Raw genomic sequence first — 24,564 nt, 5'->3', positions numbered from 1 at the left:
AGTTTATAAAGTAAACGGGTATCTGATTTTTACTTTCAGGGTCCATACGATTTAAGCTGGGTTAAGTACGAGTTGTGTAAAGGACCTAGGTCACATAATTCTACTTCAGTCTTTACAAATTTGACTGAGGTAGATGATAACCTGATTGGTTATTTTAATATTACTTATTTAGAAGAGGCTAAAATTGAAGATGTGAGTATGTTATTAAGTGTCTATTGCATTGTTAAGAATAATATTAAGTTATTGTTCTAATTGTGTTATCATGTATTCTGAAATATATATGTATATAATAGATATTTATTTGAGATTTTATAATTTAATAACTTGTTACGACGGATTTCGAGCCACAATAATCAGATGAATTTTATAAAGAACGTTGAATATATGATAACGAAAATAAACATTTTTTATCCAAAAGTTTGTCATCATTCCGTATTTATCTAAGTAACGCTAAAATTACGGCTGGCTTACGCTTTTATAGTCAGTGAAATAATAATAATTATTGCTTAGATATTGTGACCAGAATCATTGGCGCTAAAGCGATAATCATGATGTTAGTATTTAATAACTAAATAAAATATGTTTACAGATCAAAATAACGGTCTATTCGTTGAAGAGTAATACTAAAAGTTTACTATGGACGTATAAAGTAACTGATCCGTGCAAACACTTTTCATTCGGTGGTATCATTAACGCTGTGTTTAAATCTCCAAACTGCGTTGTTAATAAGGTAATTAAATAACTATTTAACTGTTTTTGTTTTTTATAATTTATTTTTTAAGTTCATAATTGTATCGGTTTCAATTTCAGGGATCTTATTATTTTTCTCTTAACTTTAAAGAAATAGGTGCTACATTTTTGGGTACGTCTTTTTTCTATGGAGAATTCCTGTTAAAGACTATCATGACGTCTAAAAATGGAAATATTTTGTGCATGATTGTAATTAATCGATTTACGAAGAAAACTTAAAGTAAGCTCCCGGAATTATATTATGTAATAAAGAAAAATAAACAAATATCAATCAACTATATTTTTTATTATTTCGCTTAATACAATAATTTTATTCTATTACCACTAAAATAAGCTTCAATTTACGCTTTAATATGCAAAAAACAACATTGACCTTACATTTTGCAAATATTTTTTGTGCTCGAGACAATATATTTTGTTTTATTCCTTTTAGAACAAGGATAAATAAATATTCACTTATTCGAAGCTTCCTATTAAATACATATTTGTTATCTTGAAATTTTTAATTACTCTCGAGTCGTAAGATTTATTGAATTTATACTGATATTACAAACTGAATTGTTTTATTATACCTAGTCATTAATTGGAGAAATATTAAAATTCTAATAGTTAATACATAAAGATACTAATGTGGAATGTTTGTACGTTGTGGTGTATAGTCATACAATTATTATTAATAGCTTTCTATAGAATGACCAATAAAATACCTAAATACCTAGGTAGGTACCTAATTATGTCTATGTTCCAAATATACATTTTAATTTGCCTTTAGTAGAGGTGTGAACTATTTTAAAACGTTAACCAATGTCTGTTAGAAAATTAATAATACATTCTCACATGTAAACATTTTTTTTCATGTATTTTATTTTAAGGCTGACCATTATTATTTATCAAATTTAATTTCAGTTAAGGTTTAAAATAATTATTAAGATTTAAAATGAGGCGATTTTTTTTAAAATTATTATGTAGTCATACTTTGGAGGCAAGAGTTAAGTTTAATAATTTTTTTATAGTCTATGTGTAAACGTCATTATTTGAATTAAGTTATTTAAACATTTTAAAAAGTTTTTTTTCTAAACATATGTTTTGATTAAAATTTGGAAATAATAAAAATTGATTTTAAGTCAAATCAAGTAGTTGTACAAATATAGGATTAATTTATATTTATGAGTTATTTCACAATGTGTCAAACAATATAGTTACATGCAAAGACGGATTCTTATCCATTCTCGGAAATAGGAAAAAATGAACTAGAATTAAGCAGTACTCTGCAAGAACTCTCTTCCTATTTTTCTTGTGAAATTATTTAAATTGATATTTTACGCATGTGCCTCTGAATGTTCTAATTGTTGTAACGTTACACATAATAATTTTCTAAATATGTACGAACGTAGTCTATTAAGAGTTTTGAGTCTTACAGAATAAATCTACTGAAATATATACCCATTTACAAATAATAATCACTTAAACAGCCATATATTGAATTGATTACGCCAATGAAATTAAAGACATGGTTGAGTTTCATATATATATGCAACCTAAGTGAGCTTATAAAGATATCCATCTGGATTCTGGACTATATTCATAGTATATATAACATAGTAAATTATAAAGAGATATTGTTATTAAATATCCTGTTATGATATGTGTATAGTTTTCTTAATTTAATTAATCATCGGGATCGTAAAATAACTTACATAATAAATTGAATTGGACCTCAGGTAGCTTAAAATTTTTATTTTTTATTTTTTTGTGAGAGTTTTTCAAAATTGGAATAGAATCTTGAACGTATCAAAACATTACAAAATATTACCACCACATAAAATACTTATATGGTTCCATACAATTTCTAGTTGGAGTTCTAAGCTCCAAAATACTATAAAAACCCTTATTTATAAAATTTTCAATATAAGGAAACATTAACATAAAACAAAAAAGAGTTAACAATTTGTGTTTCTTAAATAAATAATAGTGCTTAGATTTTCCAAGCTCATAATAAAGCTTTGACTTATATTCTATTTAAACAATAAAAATAAATCTATTAGTCACCCTTATAACCGTCTTATAACTTAATTATTACAAAAAAGAATTTACGTAAACAAAAAAAAAACACATTGCAAACAAATGCCTATAAAAACCAATACAATATTAACCTAAAAATAATTAAGGTATTTTATTACATAAATAGTTTATATTGTAGAACTTATATAATAAAATTTAAAACGTCAAAATAAATAAAAATATTTAAAAGTAAAGATTAAATAAAACCTTCTTATAAAAAATTTTGTACTGGCAGGAAATGTCTCACACAATAATCAGCTACTTCTTTCCATAGGCTATGATCAGGTTGTAGTTAGTTCTGACGCTGACCGGCCCATCTAAATTATTATTAACGTGGTCAATAAGTTGCATATCTCGAACAATTTTAACGTAATCATCGAGGAAGTCTTCCTGCATTTCTTTTGGTATTTTAAATGGATTGACTGCTGTTACAGCTCCTAGAAATAAAAAAAAAAAAATAATTGTCTACAAATGTCCCACGCCAACTCTGTTAAGCTTGAGATTAATCCACGACAAAGTTACAGTGCATGTGTGGTAGCTGAATGTCATTTGGTGTATGCAAAAAGCCAAATAAATTATATCAATGCAAATTAAGCACCATAAAACTTCAGTGTCGCTTCCATTGGTTGGAATCGCGACTTCAAAGAAAATTAACGTATCTATCTCGGCTGGCACAGTTGTTATAAATACGTAAACATTATAGCTATCCCATGTAAGAATTTAGGCAATTCATGTCATAAAAAAATCTCTATTAATTTTCCTAACCATATAATACCATACATACATAATACATTTTAAAATCTGAATTGTTCTTAAACTGGCCTTTATTTAAAATTATATTTTTTAGACGGGTTTGGAGTAATCTTTGTTTGACTCATACAAAAATAATTGTACAATTTTGTCACTCAGTGTTGGAATCGATTTATCCGAGGCAAATTAATCAAACAACGTACAAACGCTCGTACAAACTGCTCGCTTGTATTACATAAGTACACGCATTTCATTTGAAAAGTATTATCATAACCTTACTTTTAACAGCTTCAAGGCTGGTGTAGATGAATGACTTTTCTGTGCATTTGACTTCCACCGCAGTGAATCCGATTGAGATCATCATTCTTTTAATTTCTTTTTCAGGATCCTAAAACAATAAAATTAAAGATTTGGTGATTACTATTGAGCTTGACTACAAAGTCAAATATAATGATATTATATGATTTATTTAAGAGTGAATTTTATTTCCTAGTTTTTTTTTTTATCAATATCGTAAAAACAGTTCATATTCCAAAATAGTAAATTTCACTTCATAAATAAAGAAATATTCGATTGATCTATGTCCACAATTTTTTGAAATAATAGAAATTACTTTTACCTGACAATCATGGTATGGCGATACGAAGCGATCGACATCTTTCAGCCAAAAGCTCCATCTTGCGGTGCGAGCCAAGATGCGGTACACGTCGAATACCGGCATATGGCCCAGGAATATTAAGAGACAATCACCTCCCTTTGCCAGCATACTATGTATATTTGAAAATGCGGTTCTGAAATGGTTAATGATAATTTTAAAATAACGTATTGTTTCTGTCGCTAACACTAAAATCTTTCCTAATTTGTGTATTGTATGTTTCATAAGTGTACCCATATTAGTTTTTAATTTATAGTTGCATAATATGTATGTAGTCCATGTATTACGTATGTACATAATTATTTTTATATTTGCTAGATTTTATGGGCACTGGAAATAAAAATAATTAATGCTAAATCATTAAATGATGATATTTAATATCTATTATAAACATTCAATTTATATATGTATAACTATTTTAAATATTAGATATATAGATTTGGAAACAATTAATTTAATAATTCAATTACACGAATTAAACGACAATCAACGACAAAGAATCTAAAACGTATAGAAATTCATCTTAACAATTTCCAAAGCGTTTTACATTTTTGTTATCGTTTTCATTGACAAATTTGAAGGACATGTTAAACACGTGTGTTTATGCTGAACTCCTTGTCTTTCATAATTTTATCCACAGTGAAAAAAATAATAAGAGATATATATTGTTTTAATTTAAAGTCTATAGAATGATAAGTTGTTCACTAATTAAATAATGCAATAATTATAATATAAATAAAAAATTCAGAAAAAAAAAATTATAATCAGCTAATTATGAATTTATATCAAATATCGTTAGTATAACATTTTAAATAGACTTACTCTTGATGTTTTATCCAGTGCAAGGTGTAAAACGAAAAGGCGTGATCAAAATTTCCTCGAAGCTCGTTCGGCAAGTCACCCTCAATGTCCAGCACCGTGAAGCTGGTGTGGTCACTCGCATGGTGTTCATTAGCGAACTGGACCATTTTTTCGCTAATGTCACAACCTACAATTCTCTTACAATTATTGGGTATGAACTTTTTCAGGACACTCGTCGTAACACTTCCATCTCCGCAACCTATATCTATAACTGTATCTCCGTCGTTTTTCCATTTAATTTTTTTCGCATACTCTTCTAAACATTGAAGGGCATCCCTTTTTTGTAAAGTATTGCTTTTCTGATATAGTTCAGCATTGTTCATTTTTGTATCTTTGGAGGGTTATATTTTATTCGGGTGCGCGTGCGTTAAGTCGCTGCGTTCGGCTCGGTTTCGGCGGGCAGTCTCGTCAGGAGCGTGGTTGTTCGTAAGTATTTATATGTGCCACCGATGCACGACATCGTCGACTACTGTGGCAAAGATGGTCGAGGAAAGCAGGGTTTAGTCTGGTTGAGGACTTTTTCTCGATATCTGAAAATGAAGTACTACACACATACATAAACGTAATATGTCCCTTATTGGAGAAATATCGGCATGTTATATTTTAATAAATTGTTTTCTTTATCGTATAGTTAGAAAAAAATAATTAATTGTAAAAATAAAAATTCCAAATGCTACTTATGAAAACTTTTTAATATGTAATATTTTTTGAAGTAGACGAATTAGGGTAAATAAAAGGTATTATGTAATATCTTAAAATTTAATAATTTCTTTAATGTTCGACGTTTTTTTCTAATAGTTATTTAAATATCCACATTTTGTGTGTCCTTAGTAAGACAAATAATTTTTCATAATAATTATTTTAGAAGATTTTAGTTAATATGTAGTATTTCAGTACTATCGTGTAGAACCTGTTTTTTGACTTACATGTTAACTGACAAAAAAACAAAAAGTACATCGCAGGCCACTCATATTCTTACAGACTTGTACACATTTGCAATTATAAAAATAAAAAAGTCAATATATTTTTAAAGAAAGCCAATTAAGAGATATTACATCTCGAAATATAATAATTTCATTTTAAATTGTATTTTCAATGCATTCATGCTTAGTGGATTCAGTTTAAATTCAATGAAGATTGTTTTTTTGATTAAATATCTTCAATTGTTCACATTTTTCATTTAAAATGCTTACTGAATGTAATAAAGTGCATCGAAAAATGCTGTATTCAACGTGTAACGAAAGTTTAGTACATCATTTTAATAAGTCCGTAAGATTATTGTAATTGTAACTCATAAATCCGTCGTGTCATTTTTTCCAGTGGTTCGGAGTGTAAAACCTATAACAGATATCGATTTAAAACACATTTACAGTTTTATACACTGAAATATTAAGTGCTTTTTATCTTTTTTGTTCTTATAAATAAAGGTAAAGGTTTTACCAAAGAAGTTACAAAAAAAATAATGAAAATTCTATATTTTAATGAAATTTAGCATTCTTAGAATCGATGTGTTAAAAATATTAAATTCCTTGCAATCCAATATTCATAACACATCAAAATTAGACGTTGTGATTTACTTACGATACAAGTAGGTACCCTTAGTATGTATTACGGTTTTTTATAGAAAAGAGTTCAGATTTTGTTTTAAATTTAGAAGTTTGTTTGATGTAAAAGAAAATAACTTGTTCGAATATTATTTGCGAATATCTTCCTGGTTAAACGATTAAATAAATTTAATTCACTATGTCATATTAGAAAACGATTGTTATAGCACCTTAGAGTTCGCCATGGCGCCAAACTTGAAGCATTTTTTTGACAGTAACCAATTAAGCTGTGTGAATATTTTCATAACTTTATACCTATTTAATCAAGTACCATTAATAAAAATAAAATATACATACTTTCCATATTTTTATCACTTTTATAAACACTTAGTGTAAGGGTTGGGATACTCATCAATTTTGTTATATTCCTGGGTATGTACCGTATTTGGATCCGTCGTCTGTTATGTAATTATTTTGTACCTTATTCAAATACATGTATATGAATGAAGTCATTTTCATTTTATACGAATATAATGAATGGTCTGGTTCTATCTGGCTCTGTATTGGTACTCCCAAGATAAAATATTTTTTAAATTATGTAAATGGTTAAGGAAAGCTCGAAGTCGATTAAATATTATCTAAATATTTCTTCGGTAAGGTTTTGTTTCGTTAAAACATTTTAAGCTGCTACTTTCTAAAATTTATTATCAATCATTTGTTTTATCGTTTCCGTTGAAATATTTTAGTTTACCAACGATTTCAAGAAACTAGTTCTGTTATTTGTTATAGAATAAACATAACAAAAGATTTTTGAAATTAAAATATAAATAATCTTCAAAACAGATAAGCGTTAAGTACATATAAATTTTCCATTCATAACGCCTATGGTTGCAATGAAAGAATGATTTTAAATACCCTATCACAAGTATCTCTTCGCATTTTCCTCAACACATATATTGTAACTAGTGTAATTCATACTTAGCCTAAAATAGACTCAGTTATCTCCATCTGATCGAAAACCTCTTCGACTGAACATTCTTTTGTATCGTCGTATAAATCGTTGGCCTTGATCTCAGCTATTTTTATTTATCTTCTTTAAGCTATGTTTCGGTGACATCACGAAGACGTACTTAGTTTTATGTACTGAGTAAGTGAAATAATGAAATTACGACTGGAAATATTTTTTCGATAGTTTTATTCTGAAGTTAGTAAATATTTTTAAATGCTTCAAGATATTGAGGTTGTATATAATTTCGTCGTATACTGTTATATTTATTAAAGGTACTGAATTTTATAAGCACTGGTGTGATGAGTAAGGCTATTAACTAAATTTTATTATTTCGTTTATCGTCTAAAGTAAGGTTTAATGAAGGACTATAAAATTTGGTTTTAATTCTTAACCGTGTACATTTTTTATCATTTTGATTGGTGGTTTCACTTTAATTTATGATTAGCAATATATATTGAATTACTAGGTTTTATGTTTTAAGTAACGTAACGGTTTGACTGACATTAGGCACAAACCTATCCAATTACCAGAATAAGACAGTTTTGAAATATTTACTACAATATAGATACGTCTGCTAAATTCTTGTATGTAGTCCAATGATTACTACAGCTTGGTTAATTTTTTCTAAACTAAACGTGAATTTATCTGATAAGTTTCCTGTGACTAATTCCAAAGATATCAAAAATTGAAATATAGAATAAAATAAAATTAAAAAACTACATACCCACATACATATTCAGCTACGAATCAAATGAATTGCTTTAATCTATTGCAGTACAATTTTTTTCACTGATGACCGAAAATATATTCGCCAATGCACCTCTATATCATGACCTTAGCTAAACTGATTCGCATGTACCCACCTCGCGTTTGCATTCCATTGCGTATGCATTACGTTTTTTTAAATATTGCTCCTTAAATTATTTACCTTACGACCTTGGAATTAGACGTTATTTTCGTATGTTCCTTTAAGTACGGATGGTTTGTATGTGGTTATTTTGGGTTATATCATTTGAAATTAATATCAATTGCATGCATTACAAGGTGGCTTTTCCATTAGGATGGTAGCATTTTTTGGCTGGCTACGTCTCGATTTTAAGACGTACTAAGTGGAAATATTTTGCAAACGATAAATAAAGGTATGTGTAGACTGGTTAAGACTTAAAATGCTCTAAATTGTATTGATGACATTGTCATGCTGCTCACAAATGTTGTGTAGGACCAAGCGCATTCGATCTTCTTTGACCGTCCACGAAAAAGTGCATTGCCCTGGGTCTGCGTTATTCACCTTTTTTATTACCTTTATTGAAGTCGAATCTACTCAGCTGGGTTAGGAGTCTTGACCTAGCCTAATGTGATTTGCATTGATCATGTGCTTGTCTTCAATTAAAGAACGTTTAAAACACGTATTCATTTAGGAAAATATTGCCGGTGTTTAAATTATTATTCTTTTTTCTTAATATTATTTGAATATGATAAATATTTTAGTACAATTTTAAAAATATATTATTTATATTTGATACAAAAATTGTTGGGATTATTTTAGTTTTGTTACTTAAAATTTTATTATACACGGCTACACGGCTTAACCATTCAAAAACGATTTTTATTTCAGTATATGATTCACCCGCATATAAAAGTATACGTAATCCGTACAAGTATACCGTAGCCGTATGTATGTATGTATGTAAGTAATGTTTGTAAATGAAGTATTGCACCTGTGTGTAACCAACGCATTTTGGTAATGTGCAGGCTGTAATCTAAACTTGAAATTCAAGGACGAAGTTAAAAACCGGCGAAAAAAATTCAAGACAGTGCATCCATACGCTATAATGCAAGTGCACTGTACATTTAAAGTGAGCCGCGTTAAGCAGTCTTGATACATGGTGGAGATAAATATCATTTTAATACAAAAACTAGAACGACTATTGATCATCGGATGTTAAGTATGGTTTACTCTAAAATAATAGCAGAATTAAGCCGTGAGTATATTTCGTCGTCCGAAACATCAATTTGTTTGTTTATTACAGATTGGTTGGTCAAAAACAATTATGTACATTTATTACTCTCTCTAATCGCAAAACCGTTTGTTGTCCAGGTTCAAATACTACCGTTTAAGACACTATGATATGACAGTAAAACGGTGCATATAGAGAATTTCCTTTTCACAATTTCGTACAGAGTTCAGTCAAAAATTTTATAAATGTTATATTAATAAAATAATGACTGTAACTTTTAAATAACTTTATAATAATTTAGACTATTTTTTGAAAATTGATTATTATTACATGAACTGTAGAAATCTCGATAGAGCTCTTAACGTTCAATGCCCTTTAGGAAACCCGAATCAGTTTGGAGATGTTTCTTTAATGATGTTTATTCATCAGAATAAGGTACTAAGCTCATTATTCTCTAGTAAAAATACTGAATGATTATTTTAGAAAACTCAAAAATAAAAAACTGTTAAAAAATATTATATGTACTTTAAGCTGCCTTTCAATTAAATAATAAAAAATATGTCTCCTAACAGAGAAATCATATTACTATATATGTTTTAAGCTAAAATAAAGTTATTACTATTATATTCAATGTCACATATCACCTTATGAGATTTCACAATAAACTTTACAGTAAAACAAAATATATAGGCCACGATTATTATACAATTTTAAAACAAAAGAAGAATTTTGAGAGGCAATGACGATGGTTTTCTAAGATGAGTTTCGAATTTGACTTAATAGCTCAATTGAAGAGTGATATTACAAGAAATACAATATTACATTTTGTAGTTAAATGTGTACAAGAAGTTGGTACTACACTACTATATATCGTTAAACTTTCTTCGAAAAAATTAAACGCCCTTATCTTTTCTGGGATTAATTGTTTAATATACTAGTATGTCAATGGTTTTAATTTATTATTTAGGATGAGGAACCGATAATTATCTCAATGATTTTAATAGTCTATATATACAAAAAATATGATGTCAAAGTAATTTAAAATCAGAAACATGTTTACTGCTTTTGTTGTATCGAAGTAGTAGTTTTGTAGTTGTTATATATTTATAACTGCGGACGTTTGGTTTACTTATAATATTTTATGAGTTTCTATGTCTTTTGTTTTGAGCTAATATATAAAAGAATAATTCTCATTAGATCGGAATGACGATTCAGTCTAAAAGAGCTGTTACTTATTTTTGTTGTTGTATTTCAAAGTGTCCTAAAAAAAGGAAGAATAACGTACGTCGTTGTATAGACATTGGGTAAGCTGCATTTGAGTATATAACTGTATTTATAATATATGTACATCTCCGAAAAGAAAAACCGTAAAAACTTGATTATTTTTTTACACAATTATGAAATATTGTTTTTTTTTATAATTGGATTGATTATATTTTAGTATATCCAAATTAAAGAAGTATTAATTGTTTCTGAAATAATTCTTAATCGAAATGATGCCCTAACGTATACATTTTACTGTGACTAGCTAAAAAAATCGTAGTTTAATATTTGTATATTAATAAAATACTATTTATTTAATAATAATATAAGTTCAAGTATCAAAATTCGTGAGCGGTTCTGTACTGCAGTCGTTCGCAATGTCACCCCGCCCGAGTTCAATGCTCAAGATCGGGAGAAAGGGCTCGTATTTAGGGAATTTTATTTTACCGTATATATTTTTAAATGTTGACTTGTTAAAATGAAGTAAATTGTTTAATTAAAATTTTTAAATACAAGTAAATCATATAAAATTGTTTTAATTAAAGCTTAATCGGTTTCTTTGAATAATAATTATCATTATAACAATTATCTTTACTTGCGAATACCGACTCTAATTGTGTGGAAAATCATGATGTAGGTAATCAATAAATATATATTTTTTCTTTTGTATATAGAATAAACCTCTTGTGGTCAAACATATTTTCACTAGATTTGTATTCCTATGCAGAGAAGTCATTGTTATGCAAGAAAATATTTAAGTTCAATATTTCCAATAAATCTAGTAAAACTTCAAGTAGGATAATTATTTAAATGTCAAGATGCTATTAAAGTTTTTTTTTATTATATTTCGAAACGTTACATATCTCGTTCTCTTAACAATAAATGTAGTTGTTTTATGTGACGCATCGAGCTGGCTGGTTTTGTTTATGTCAGGTGCTTCATTCACTTAAGAGATGATAGATGACAGAGATATAATATTACTACAAGTCCTTATATCGAACAACGAGAAATTAATATTCGTCTAATAATATAATCGAATTTAAATGATAATTATTATTTATCAATCATTTACCCGTATTTCATCGATGTTTCAAAGTCGGACTGGCAAATGAGTTATGTGATGGTAAGTGCTTCTGCCATTACTATTTTAGTTATGAATGAAATATTTTTAGTTTCTCTAGTAGGTACTAATTACCACCATCTTGGGAACTAAGGTGTTATGTTCCTTATGCCAGTAGTTACATTACTCTGCAACACAACAATACGGTTTGGCAGTAGAATATAAAATGAGAGGGTGGTAATCCCGCTGATAGCTACCACAAAGCCCTACAACCAAGTGTTTTAATGTTTATAAAGCTGATATTTATCTGATCTTTTTAAGTAAAAAAGCAATAAGTTAAAAATTTTATGGTGATATGACTTTGTGTAAGCTTATTACAGTCAAAGAGATCCAACTCTTTGACTATGATAGTTCCGGCCAACATTTCCCACTGCCAATGTATTTATGAGCACACCATCAGTTGGTCTATTTATCTCGTTTGATAAATAAAAATAAAACTTGTTCGGAATTATATCTAACATTCCTTACAGCTTGTATCTTAATAGTCGACCTTCGAGTAAATGACCTTAGGCTTTGATGATGAAATCAGTGAGTGAAAGTTGGAAAAAGTCACGGATTGTACTGAGATGTATGGGAAGGCAGTGTATTTGTATCATTGTGCTAGTATATACATACGAGTGGAGAAAGTAGCTGACCTTGCGTTTATAGTGCATTGATAGACAACAATTTCGTTTAAATGCAGTAAAAAGTTTTACGATCGCTGTCTGCTTATGGAATTTTAAAGTTCGAGATAACGAGATGAGTATATGTTTTGATGATGAGAAATTTCACCTCTCTAAAATCGAATACTTATTTGTTGTTGTCAGGTTTTATAAAACCATTTTACCTCTCCTGTTAAGATTTCATTTGAAATTGATGTTTACTTCATCAGTATAAGTAGCAATATTATAATTTCTTCTTTCTTAATGTAATAATAAAATTATCTAAATTGTCGAGTGCTCAAAGAAATAAAATATACTTTACTTTAACGACTCACCCAATTTTCACTATTTTAATTAACTGTAACTAACAAAGAATTACTCTTTTTTATTTGTAAAGAAAACAGACGATACTTTAGTAATGTATTTAAAAATGTCTTTAAAGTGGTTAACTCAAATTATTGCAAAAATCGTACTTTCGTCCTCTCCCAACCAGTTAGTGAGTGCATTGCCCTACGGACATTACTATCAAAATTTTAAATTGGTATGGTTTCTTTGTCACACTTACGTCATTTCCGTCGGCGTAAAAGAGTCGGGTGCCGAAATAAATTGTTTAAGCGCCGTACGCCGGTTAAAATTGGTCTCTTATTGAAGTCCCAATGGTTCAGACATTAAGGCAGGTTATGTTTGAGGTCATAAGAGTTGTCGTAGGCTTAGAAACGTTTAAGCTTCTTCTATACTAATTGACATCACTGTAATTAAGACTAGTATCCCGTATTTTATTACCTACATTATTTATGGAAAAAACAGCTTTAAAGTAACCGTAATTTTACGTTTAATTATAATTCTTATGATGATCGACTCAATTGTTTAATTAAAACATTTAATATTAGTTATTCGTTTAAATATAAATTAAAATATTTTACTATCCTGAAACATCTATTACCTGTCAGTCTTATAAAAGTGAATAGGATATTTTATTTTGCATTGGGTGTGTTAAATGAGTTCAATCGATATGAAAGACTTAGATTTAATTAACGTCTATAATTATTAGCTAATAAATAACTTTAGGATCATATCAAATACTGCAAACGATGTAAGTATTTATTTCAAGCTACTTATTCAGTTAACGCTGTGAGAGCCATCTACATCTCAACTTACACATCAGTTCAAATTGTAATATGGAGATTCAGTTACTCCAACAGGAGGCTTACTCGGGTTGATTGTTAAGAAAATTTTCGTTAGAGGGCGCTGTTTTAAAAAAAATGTAATTTTTAATATCCGCGCTTACTTTTAATTATCATGAATATATTTTATTTTAGAATTTAATTACTACAGTTACAAAAATATATATACAAAAGGTATTAAATAATCAATAAATAAGAAAGGTAGGAAATAAATTTGTATTCGACTTAGGTCTTTTTATTATTGGACACTAAAGATTAACAATACCACTGATGACATGCGATGACAGATTTAGTATGATGACCAATAGTGGCTGTTATCTTGAACAATATAAAAAGATTTATTGTTATATGTATTTGTAAACGTTTAATTTTGGAAGATTTCCTGACAGACATCAGTCAGAGCGTGTAAAAATATTTGTGTACCTTTCGTATTTTATATCTTAAGAGTAAATTATGTAATCAGTGAAGCTACTGAAAATATAAACCAAGGAAAACTTTATTCAGTTTTTTTTTTGATTTCCTTAATGAATTGAATGTAAAATGAATTTAAAAAAGCTTGAAGAATCGATGAATATTACATCCAAATTTATAAATGCGAGTAAGAAAATGTAATTATTTAAATATTTCTTTTTTTAACAAAAAGCCTCAAAAACTAAAAAAGTCATTATGAAACTCGGCCTACAGATTATTTAAAAACATAACCGTTTTCTTAGCTTTCCAAAAATGTATAAAATGAAAGAAATTATTTCAAATCGATCGATGTGGTGATGGCGGCTCACTTTTGCGTCATACATATGGGGGTTAAAATTATTGCAAATAGTCAACCCTAGCACCTCCTAACGGATATACGTCGAATTACCAATAACACTGTATATTAATAAAATTAATTATAAACATATTTTAATTTTCTTAATATATTTATAACAAAATTCATTATAATAATATTAAATGAAATTAAAATTATAAAATTAATTAAATTGAAATTAAATAATTATTTATTAAAAATAAAATTTTGTAATATACATATGAAATGTAAACGAAGAAATATTTCCCGAGATTTATGCTACTATACTCGTATAAGCGAATTTAAAGAATTTGTGAAATTTTAAATTTCAAATTGTCTTTAATGTTCACATATATTTTAGGAAAAGACAAAGATTGTACTGAATTTGTACTATTCCGGATTTATACGGATTGTGCTACTTAATTCATGATAATCATTGAGATAATATTTTTATAAATCATTAATATGATATAGATGTAAAATCGTTCAATTGAAATGAGAAAAAAGTTATAAATCATATATTGTAATCTATGCAAAAAATATGAACCAACGTACAGCAAGCCAGCGAGGTGGTTCGAATCCTCACCTAATAAAAGTTGATACCTCCATCTGTAACTTTGCCTTCTACATTATATTTTGTGGACAGTTCACTTTATCAACTGCCAAAACTTAACTGAGTTCAATGTTTTAATAAAATAGTAAGTATTGTTAAGGTAACTAAGGTGATTTTATTTTTCATGTAAATTACTGTCTTATAAATTTTTAGCTCTATTTTCAAAGGGGCGTGGAATATGACTCTTCCAATCATCTAAAAGTGTAAATAAAAACTAGAACCGGAAAGTAAAATTTATTTATGTAGATTTTTTAAAGGAAAAAGTGTAGTTTGTATATATTTTTTTGTCGGATTAAGCTATATCATGTGTATGGAGATACACAATTCTCCTTTGATGTAAATTATTTACACTTTTATATTAACAAGTCACTAAGCAAAAGTTTTTTTTTTGATTAAAAATAATATATTATTTACTATTTATATATTTCGAAATAAAATTAGAAACATTTATTATTGTAAATTATATATTTTTTGTATTACACTATTAATGTTGACAATTGATTTAGCATTAGTAAAGATAAAAAAACTACAATCAATGTGTTGCTCTCTAAAAACAGTTATAATGTAATTTTCGAGGAAAGGGGTTTATTTTTTACATTTCAAATTTTTATTATAAATGATGACATAATGTTGCTTTGATTTGATTGTATTTTATATCGTATGACATCAAACTCTTAATGAAAAAAATTGAATCCACAACGGGACTCTGAAGAAAAATGGTGCGGTCCGAAATTAAAATTTGTACCGTCGCTAAGTTCAATCCTACATACAAAGTATTATTTACTAACGCTCACAAACGCCTGGCCGGCACACCGAAAGAAAAAGTATACAAAAATATACAAAAAGCTTTCCTAAGAATAAGCAGGACGGAGTGCGGATCTTATTTTTCTCGCGGACTTTTCAGTCGCTCTCGGGTGGAAGGAGGTGGGTATGTGGGGGGGGATCCCACCACCCACTGCAATAATACTGCGTCACTATTTTGCGCCATTACCTACACTCGCTTCCTATTCTATAAGTAGCGTGGTTTGTAGAATGTAATTCTGTCGCTTGGTATATATTAAAAGGATATTAAGATTAATAAACGTACGCCTAAACCTACCAACAAATGAAAATACATTGTGGGTTAAACTTTGAACGCTTCTGCCCAATAGAAGTGGAAAAGCCTTTGCCCTTCAGAAGCAAATTAAAAAGTCATTACTATTTTTCGATTGTGTAACAAAAAACAATTTAAAATTGTATTCTATGCAAAAATTTCAATAAATAAATACTAAATAAAACTCTGGTCATTACAGCCGAAAAGTAATCAATGACTTTGACAAAATGAATTAACTGTTAATAAATTAATATAAAATTTACAGGCTAAGTAACATGGTACTGTAAGTTACGTTCTACGTCTTGAAGATTCAAATACTTGGTGGTAGGGCTTTGTGCAAGCCCGTCTGGGTAGGTACCACCCACTCATCAGTTATTCTACCGCCAAATAACAATACTCGGTATTGTTGTGTTCCGGTCTGAAGGGTGAGTGAGCCAGTGTAACTACAGGCACAAGGGACATAACATCTTAGTTTCCAAGGTTGGTGGCGCATTGATGATTTAAGGAATACTTAATATTTCTTACAGCGTCAATGTCTATGGGCGATGGTGACCACTTACCGTCAGGTGGCCCATATGCTCGTCCGCCAACCTATACCATAAAAAAAAAAAAAAAAAAAAAAAAAAAAAAAAAAAATACATAGCGTTATGTGGAGCACTCCTTTATACATAGTGCTGAATGCGAGACCGTTCCAACTTTTACATTGCTACCTCAGCGTTAAATTAAGCCGGGATACATAAAAATATTTACGACTCAAAAACTGTAAGTTTCTTGTTATTCGCTTAGATTCACTTGACAATTTATTCTAATATAACAATAATATTTTACCTGCTTAGAATACATATTTATTTATTACATTTCAAATTGTGTCATAATTAAACTAATTTGAGTAGTAAAGTTTAGTTCATGGGATATTGACTCTATGTAAGGACAAACACTTAAACAAACAATTTCGTATATATTTATCAATACTCGTATAATTGATAATAAAATTAATTCACTATATAATTATGATCAATGACAAGTTTATAAGTATTTCGGATCATTAAAATAATTCTTTTTACATAATTCGACTGATGGAAAAAATAATTAATTCGCTAAGCAGTGGCGTGTCTGTTTCTGAAATAAAATAACTATATTTACAAGATTATACATCTCATCTGTAAACATATTCATTATATTATAAATAAATAATAAACGTGAAATTAGAATCAACCTTTCATAATTTCTGTGCGATCCTAACGTTTCACGTAAAATGATGTAGCAGGCGATAATTTAGCGAAACTATGCATCGTCTAACAACGACGAGGAAACGCGTATTATTGACAATCAATACGTGCTGCCATAATACAAGCTCTCGATTGAAGCGGCACAACCTATTATATCTTAATCGATATTATACTTCCCAAAAACAGTGTATGTTACGCAAATATTCGTAGTTCATTATATTTCTTTTTTGTCGTGCGTGTGCAAAAGATTTTGTTCACTCATAGTAAAAATTAGGAAGATTTGATAAAGGTCATTTTACAGATGTCCTTTTAGGCAAGTTTTCTTTAAGAATTTATGTAGAATTATATCCACACAACTAATTACCAGAGATAAAACGATTTTTAACTAAATATTACATTCAATTCAATTGTAAATATACGGTTATTTTACAAGCACTTTAATATTTTCATTGGCTTAAAATAAACCTATCGTGTTTTGTTTATAAATAATGATTATGTGTGCTTATTCAAAATATTCATGACACATTATAAGCGTAGAATATATTATTAGAACAATGTTAAACAACGTTCTAATACATATTATAAATAACTGATTCAGGAATTCAATTAGCAGCGAGGTAATATTTACAAAACAATATGGAAACAACTGGCGGCAGTATAAAAGCTCAAACTAGAGTCAAACAATGTTAAGCTTTAATAAAACTCCATGAATAGTTATACATATACTGGAAATGCAACTATCTGCTCTGAGGACATCTAAGCATACCGCTGCAGATATAGGCTTGCGAGACACAAAGTATTTACCACTCGACTAGTTCAAAAACAAATAAAAGTGACTGTCTCATATACAATGCGCGTTTCGAAGAACAGTTATTCGTTTCGTCGTTCAGAAAAAGCAATGTATCGAGTGTAGATAAGAGTATTCGTCGGGAGTAGTTGATAGGTGAATCTCGTTTGGTGTGGGTGTGAGGCGACGGTCCTTTGATTCCGGCGAGATTAAACGTGCGGCAGACGGTGGCGCCTCTATCGATTGTTGTTGTAATTACAACGCTATCCTCGCCCAGTCGCAAATGAAATTGTTCGGGACACAGCCTGCTATGGATGCCTGTGTGTTATTGCAGTTGTCAAGCGAAAACGTTGCTTATTTGAACCGTATGTCGTCGTAAGCGTACGTTTGTATGTTTAGTTGTATGGTAGTGGTTTATAATATAATTAATTGGCTGGTCGGAACTATCTATCCCATACTGTGCGAAACAGATAGTGTCAGCTGTTTCTATTGTTTAACATACATTATGGTATTATACAAACTAATAGCACTGCATGAAGAACTATTTAGTAATGAAACACAAATTGAAATTTTAATATGAAGACGTTTTAAAATATTAATAATTCATTTTGAAGATTCAGCGCGATAACTAAGTTGCTTCAATTATTTCAATTTTTAAAGGCATGTTATAGTTTTTAATAACTTACTGAGTTAACATACACGTATAATAAAAATACTGTGACTCTTATTACAATAAATGCTGTAAAATAATATATGAATATGCGAAAGGTTTACAAGAGTGAGTCACGTCTGCGCAGTGAGCATTAAGCGGCCACAAATCCACATTCGAATCCAAAAAACGAATGAGAACCGAGAGAGCAATCCAATAAAACATTCGTAGCCCTAAACGTAGATACGTCTACGTGACGTAGACGCCTACTGATCACGCATGCGTACAGCACTCGTACAGAACAAACGGACAGTGCCAATTTCAATCGTAGAAAAAAATAACCAATTCGAAATGGAGAAGGCTTCGCGGCGACCAATGGGAGCGCTTACAGTCGTCATGCCGACTGTGTGGGCGGAGCGAATGATATCTAGCATTGGAATGTGCGTTGTATTTGTTTTGCTGAATGCGAAGGCTTTATTGCTCGGTGTTTGAGCTTCTTTCTCCTTGAGGGAGATAGAGGCGGAAACCTCAATACGGTTTTGAGAAGAGTCATTCACATTATGTACTCAACTCCTTCGCAGCCTATTCTCTATATCTACGAAATAGAGAATTTGTAGGTATCTACTATAGTTTAACCTTAAGTTGACTACGAAATATTCTTTATAAATACAATTATCGAATAAATATCAGACTTGAATAATCCAATGAAAATAATAATATTTTTCAGTTGATCGCGAGATCTGAGGCAAATAAGCTCTTAAGAACATTAATACTGTCTTTCCATTTATATATAACAGTAAGTATTGATTTTTCGATAGAGAAAAAACGAAGGCAACGATCTATGCAGATCTGGAGTGCTCTCGGCACATCAGATGGCACCGGCGGGGCAGCCTCCGCAGACAATCGAACGGTGGGGGGTACCCCCCACTGGAGGTTGGGAATGGCATAGACTAGAGCCAGCTACACAGATGTATGAGTACAAATAGATTTCATTTCGTTAAAAGCTTGCTATAATATATTGTACACAAATTTAAAGAATGGGTTGTATCGAATGAGTCTTTACAAATAGACTTTTGATTTCTCGAACGGTCTGATATAATAAGAAACAAACATTAAATTTTCGTTGACTAGCATTAAAAAGATTATTTTCACCTTAGGGTTACATTGACTAAGTAGATTTATATAAGTAACTTATAAATGATGTGCTTGTAATTTACGCTGTGTTCACCGAACAGTATTTTTGATGTATACCGAATAATATTTTTCTTTAAAATAATATTCTCTTGTCTGCAATTATTGTGATTTTATAATCGTAAAATATGTTGTAAGTCCGTTATCTAAAGTATATTTTGTATGTAAATAAATTTTCACATCAATAGTTAAAAAGCAATGTATTCTCTTATTTCGCTATGTTAATGATACTTGTGAATAAATCAAAAATATAATATGTCACATTTTTAATAACATTGTTTGTTTCATATTTATTAAGTTCAATGCTACAAAAAAGTGTAAAATCATATCTGTAGCATTATCTTTGGTAATATCGACCCGTCGGCGGCGACTTCCCATTCTCGAAGTAAAACACGGCGGGAAGGAAACCGCGGGATAAACCCCACCGCCCCCTCGCCCGATCTTTACGTTTCAGGAATAAATATTTCAGAGCGTGTGCTTCGGAAGTTAAAGCTATGTATCGCCCGAGCTGTAACAATCCGAGAATGAGAGACGTTGTACTTTTATGTAACTTGCCGTCGCTGAAGGCGCTTGCGGTGTTTATCTACGATGTACATACGTTTTATATACAACATGAGTTTTATACGATATTTGTATCTTCAAGTGAATTACATTATTTTGATTAAAAGTTTATAATTACGTCATTTTATAAAATTACAGTTTTGGAATGCTTATTTAATTTAAATTGGATTTACATTGAGCTTTTATTATTTTTTTTTAATGAGAATCTAAATTAACATGCATTGTCATTCTATTTTTTTCGTTTGTATAAATTTATTTCACGTTTTCTTATATAATACTTTTTTTAGGCGTTTTTACGTTTCAACTCATAACACAAGACCTTCAACTTATATGGTTGTTTTTCGATTTAACATCTATTTTATGGATGTTGTATGGATATTGTTAAAATACCTTTATTTAGGTGTTATAATGGGTGAAAGATTACGTGTAAAATAATTACAGAAATCGTAAGATATGAAAGGCTGTCTACACAGAAATATAGTGATGATTAAAGTCTTATTTCTTTGTTTGTTTTGTTTTCTGTAATCCTTGCAAAATTAAAAATACATATTGTCATACAACTTTCACTTAGGTAGCCTATATACATCGACGGTTCGGGCACTTTTCTGGCGAAAGCTAGCAAAACTAGAACAGATGGTTACTTTCATAGCTTCCCACAGCTTTTTATGGGAGAGTAACCTCAATACTTTGTATCAGAACATTCTATAATATTTTATGTAAAATAGTTTTATCGTAATCACTATTTGTATATAAAAACTTAAATAAGCTAATTACTAGTGACTGATTCTATTCGAGATTTTTAGAGATTACTTTTTAAGACATAGATGCTCACGAAGATTTTTTTGGATATTAAGTCAAGTTGGGAGTTGTACCTTTAATTGAATTGTACATGTCTAAAGTCGATACAGAAAACCTTTATTTAAATAAATAGAATGAGATTACAATCTTGTATCACATTTACACTTGTGAAAACTCGACGAGAAACAAGTACCTATCTTAAAATTTAATTTGATTTTGTCGTATGAGTAAGTGTTAGTTAATTGTTATCGTTGTTTAATTTTTAGTGTATTTTATATTTGTATTTTAATCTATTTTGAGGTGTATTTTAACCTAATCAACATTGGCTTGACTAACTAGACTGGAATGTCTTAAGAATGATGTTTATTTACCTTTGCATAATTTGTGTAAATAAAATAAATAAATTATTATCTACAATGAGTGACAAGTAACGAGTAACTATATAAACCTTGAATATTGCTATTTTTAATGGATAACATTTTTCAATTAACAACAACAGTCTTACTTCAAACTATTACCTCATTCCTTTTCTGCGCGAATATAATTAAACAATTGTGAAGAAAATTGAAATAATATTTACTGTATTTATTGATTGAATCAAAAGTAATTATAAAATTAAATTAAGTATGCTTAATAGCAACGCGAATGCAACTAAATTGAAGTTATTGATTGTGTGGTCGAGTGCATTTACATGCAATATTCATATATATATGTATATATGTAATATTGGGAGATATTGGTATATTTTGCGTTTTGATATCACTGATATTAAAAAGCGAAGTCAATTTGACTATAACCTTCACATATAAGCTACTGCCCCGATTTATATAAAATTTGGTATGGATTGTCCTGGCTAAAGATATAATCTACTTTTTGAATTCACTCCTCTAGAATATAAAATTAGAGAGTTATAAGTATGTGTGCTATAGTTAAGTTTTATGAAAATGGAGCGAGTAAAGTCACAGAATCACTTAATATTTAAAAAATATGTCTTACATATTTGACATTCGATACTCGACTCCATCGTAAAATGTTGAAAACCCAACTTATGTTGATACGCAACCTGAATGCTAGTAACAATAAGCACAAATTCAATGTCAAAATAATCAAAAATCAAAATAAACTTTATTCAAGTGCGCTTTTATAAGCACTTTGAATCGTCATTTAGCGATTAAGTGAAGCTCCCACCGGTTCGGATAATAGATTCTACCGAGAAGAACCGGCAAGAAACTCAGTAGATACTCTTTTTCAACATTTAAAAAAATACAAAGTCATGTTAGTTAATACAATTATTTAAATTAATATATCCTGCCTGGAAGTCAACAAGTATTAATTCCTCGCTTTTTTATCATCAACAAAATCTTGTATCGAATAATATGCCTTTTTTACCAATGTATTTTTTATAAACGATTTGAATTTACGAAATGGCAAAGTTAAAAATGTCTGCGGAATTTTATTATAGAAACTGAATGTAGAAGCATTACACTTATTTATCGTTATACGACAATCAATATTAAAAAAAATACATGTTCATATTTCAGTAACCACAATCTTTTATTTTTATAAAAAAACATTGAAGTTATAACTGTTGTCAGTAAATTCGAAATAACTGCCTGTTTTATATTTTATATGGACTTTTTGAAGATATCGAAACAACAATAAACGTATATTTTATTTTTGGCCGCCTAATTATTTGTCTAAAGTAAACTTCATAATGAGAACCTAAAAAGTAAATAGGTGTAGCTACTTTGCCGGGCATTCTAAAAATGGAGGAAGGATTAACGGATTTAAAAAAAAAATAGTCTATAGCCAATTACGGACTATTCCACGTTAAGTGATGTAATCATCATCAATAGTTCAGCAGCCAAGAGCAAAGAATATCGTTTTAGGTTAGATAAATGTAATTGCCAGATATTGCCATGATACACCGTGTTGATGCCGATTTCAAAAGAAAAATGACATTTTTCCTTATTGAGATCATGGTATTGGCGATAGGAACGTGTAAGGCCATGCCACAACAATACCAAGTTTTTAAGGAAAAAAATATAGACGTTGCCTCCTGCAACTCCTGGTATAAGTTTTATATAATGGCTTAGTACTTAAAAACCACAGAAAAATATCACTGCTAAAAAATTAATATTTAAAATAAAATATGTTTAGAAAAATTGAGTTAGATTTTAAAATAAATGTTACGCCGTCGTTGGTATTGAATAAATAACACGATAAATAATACAGTTGATTGATTGATTGATAAAATATAAATTATTTGAATTTATTACTTATGATGCAATTACATGCATAAAAAGTAAATTGGAATTACGAAATAATATAAAAGAGTACGTGATTTAAAAGTTTACAATTACAATAGATTTTTAGATAAACAAAATTAATACTAAAGTTTAGAAACTTATGTAATAAAATACTTACTTTAGAAGTGTTCTTTGCTTAATAAGATTGTGTTAGAAATACTTCGAACAGAATTTCTTACAGAATTGGAGACAAAAACTTATTGCGAACTGCCTGGTCCGCGGTAAATGAAACTAAATGAATTACTTCGAATGAATTATGTTTATAGTAAGAACGAAGGTATTACGCAGTAAATCTGATTACGTCTTAGTCAATGCCGTTTAACCAATTAGTAATGGCAGAGATTCAATTCCTTGTTGGCTAGTCATTTGTTACGTTTCTTTACTACGTACGAGCACAGAGTACGCATTAATAAATAACATTCTACTGATAAATAACTTACATATTCAAAATAAAATATATATTTAATGTTGGTTTGAAAGAAGAAATATGCTTATTTGACACTTAAATTTTTGTTATTTCACTTTAATGAACCTGAATATTATTAAATAGTTTATATGAGGTATATTTTTGACAAACAACAATCGACGGTTTTTACGTCCTCGAAAATCGTTAAACTTTGGTCCTGCTCTCTCATCTTTCCCCGGTTGTGACACAGAGAGCAGGTGCACAATACAGGTGTGTTTGTGCGCACGCTTGTACAAGTCGTAAGTTTATCATCTCTAAAGCCATTGAATAATTAGTAATTGTTTTTTG

The 24,564-nt window shown here is 29.4% G+C and overlaps 1 protein-coding gene across 2 annotated transcripts; it reads right to left on the bottom strand.

Annotated features, from left to right (window-relative positions):
• Positions 1-1,015: 1,015 nt before the first annotated feature.
• On the bottom strand, positions 1,016-24,042 carry LOC124532142 (juvenile hormone acid O-methyltransferase). Of its 2 annotated transcripts, none has more exons than XM_047106855.1 (5): positions 23,929-24,042; positions 5,039-5,621; positions 4,181-4,352; positions 3,841-3,949; positions 1,016-3,248 (listed from the first exon to the last, which is right to left on the bottom strand). In XM_047106855.1, exons 2-5 carry the CDS (start codon positions 5,398-5,400, stop codon positions 3,070-3,072), a joined length of 822 nt encoding a protein of 273 aa, XP_046962811.1. In that variant the 5' UTR covers positions 5,401-5,621; positions 23,929-24,042; the 3' UTR covers positions 1,016-3,069. The 2 variants fall into 2 exon arrangements, with proteins under 2 accessions (XP_046962811.1, XP_046962812.1); XM_047106856.1 differs by having other exon boundaries at positions 5,039-5,607.
• Positions 24,043-24,564: the final 522 nt, after the last annotated feature.

The sequence above is a fragment of the Vanessa cardui genome, chromosome 8 (assembly GCF_905220365.1).
Source record: "Vanessa cardui chromosome 8, ilVanCard2.1, whole genome shotgun sequence".
NCBI classification, from domain to species: Eukaryota; Metazoa; Arthropoda; class Insecta; order Lepidoptera; family Nymphalidae; genus Vanessa; species Vanessa cardui.
This window is presented reverse-complemented; position numbering and strand designations above follow the sequence as displayed.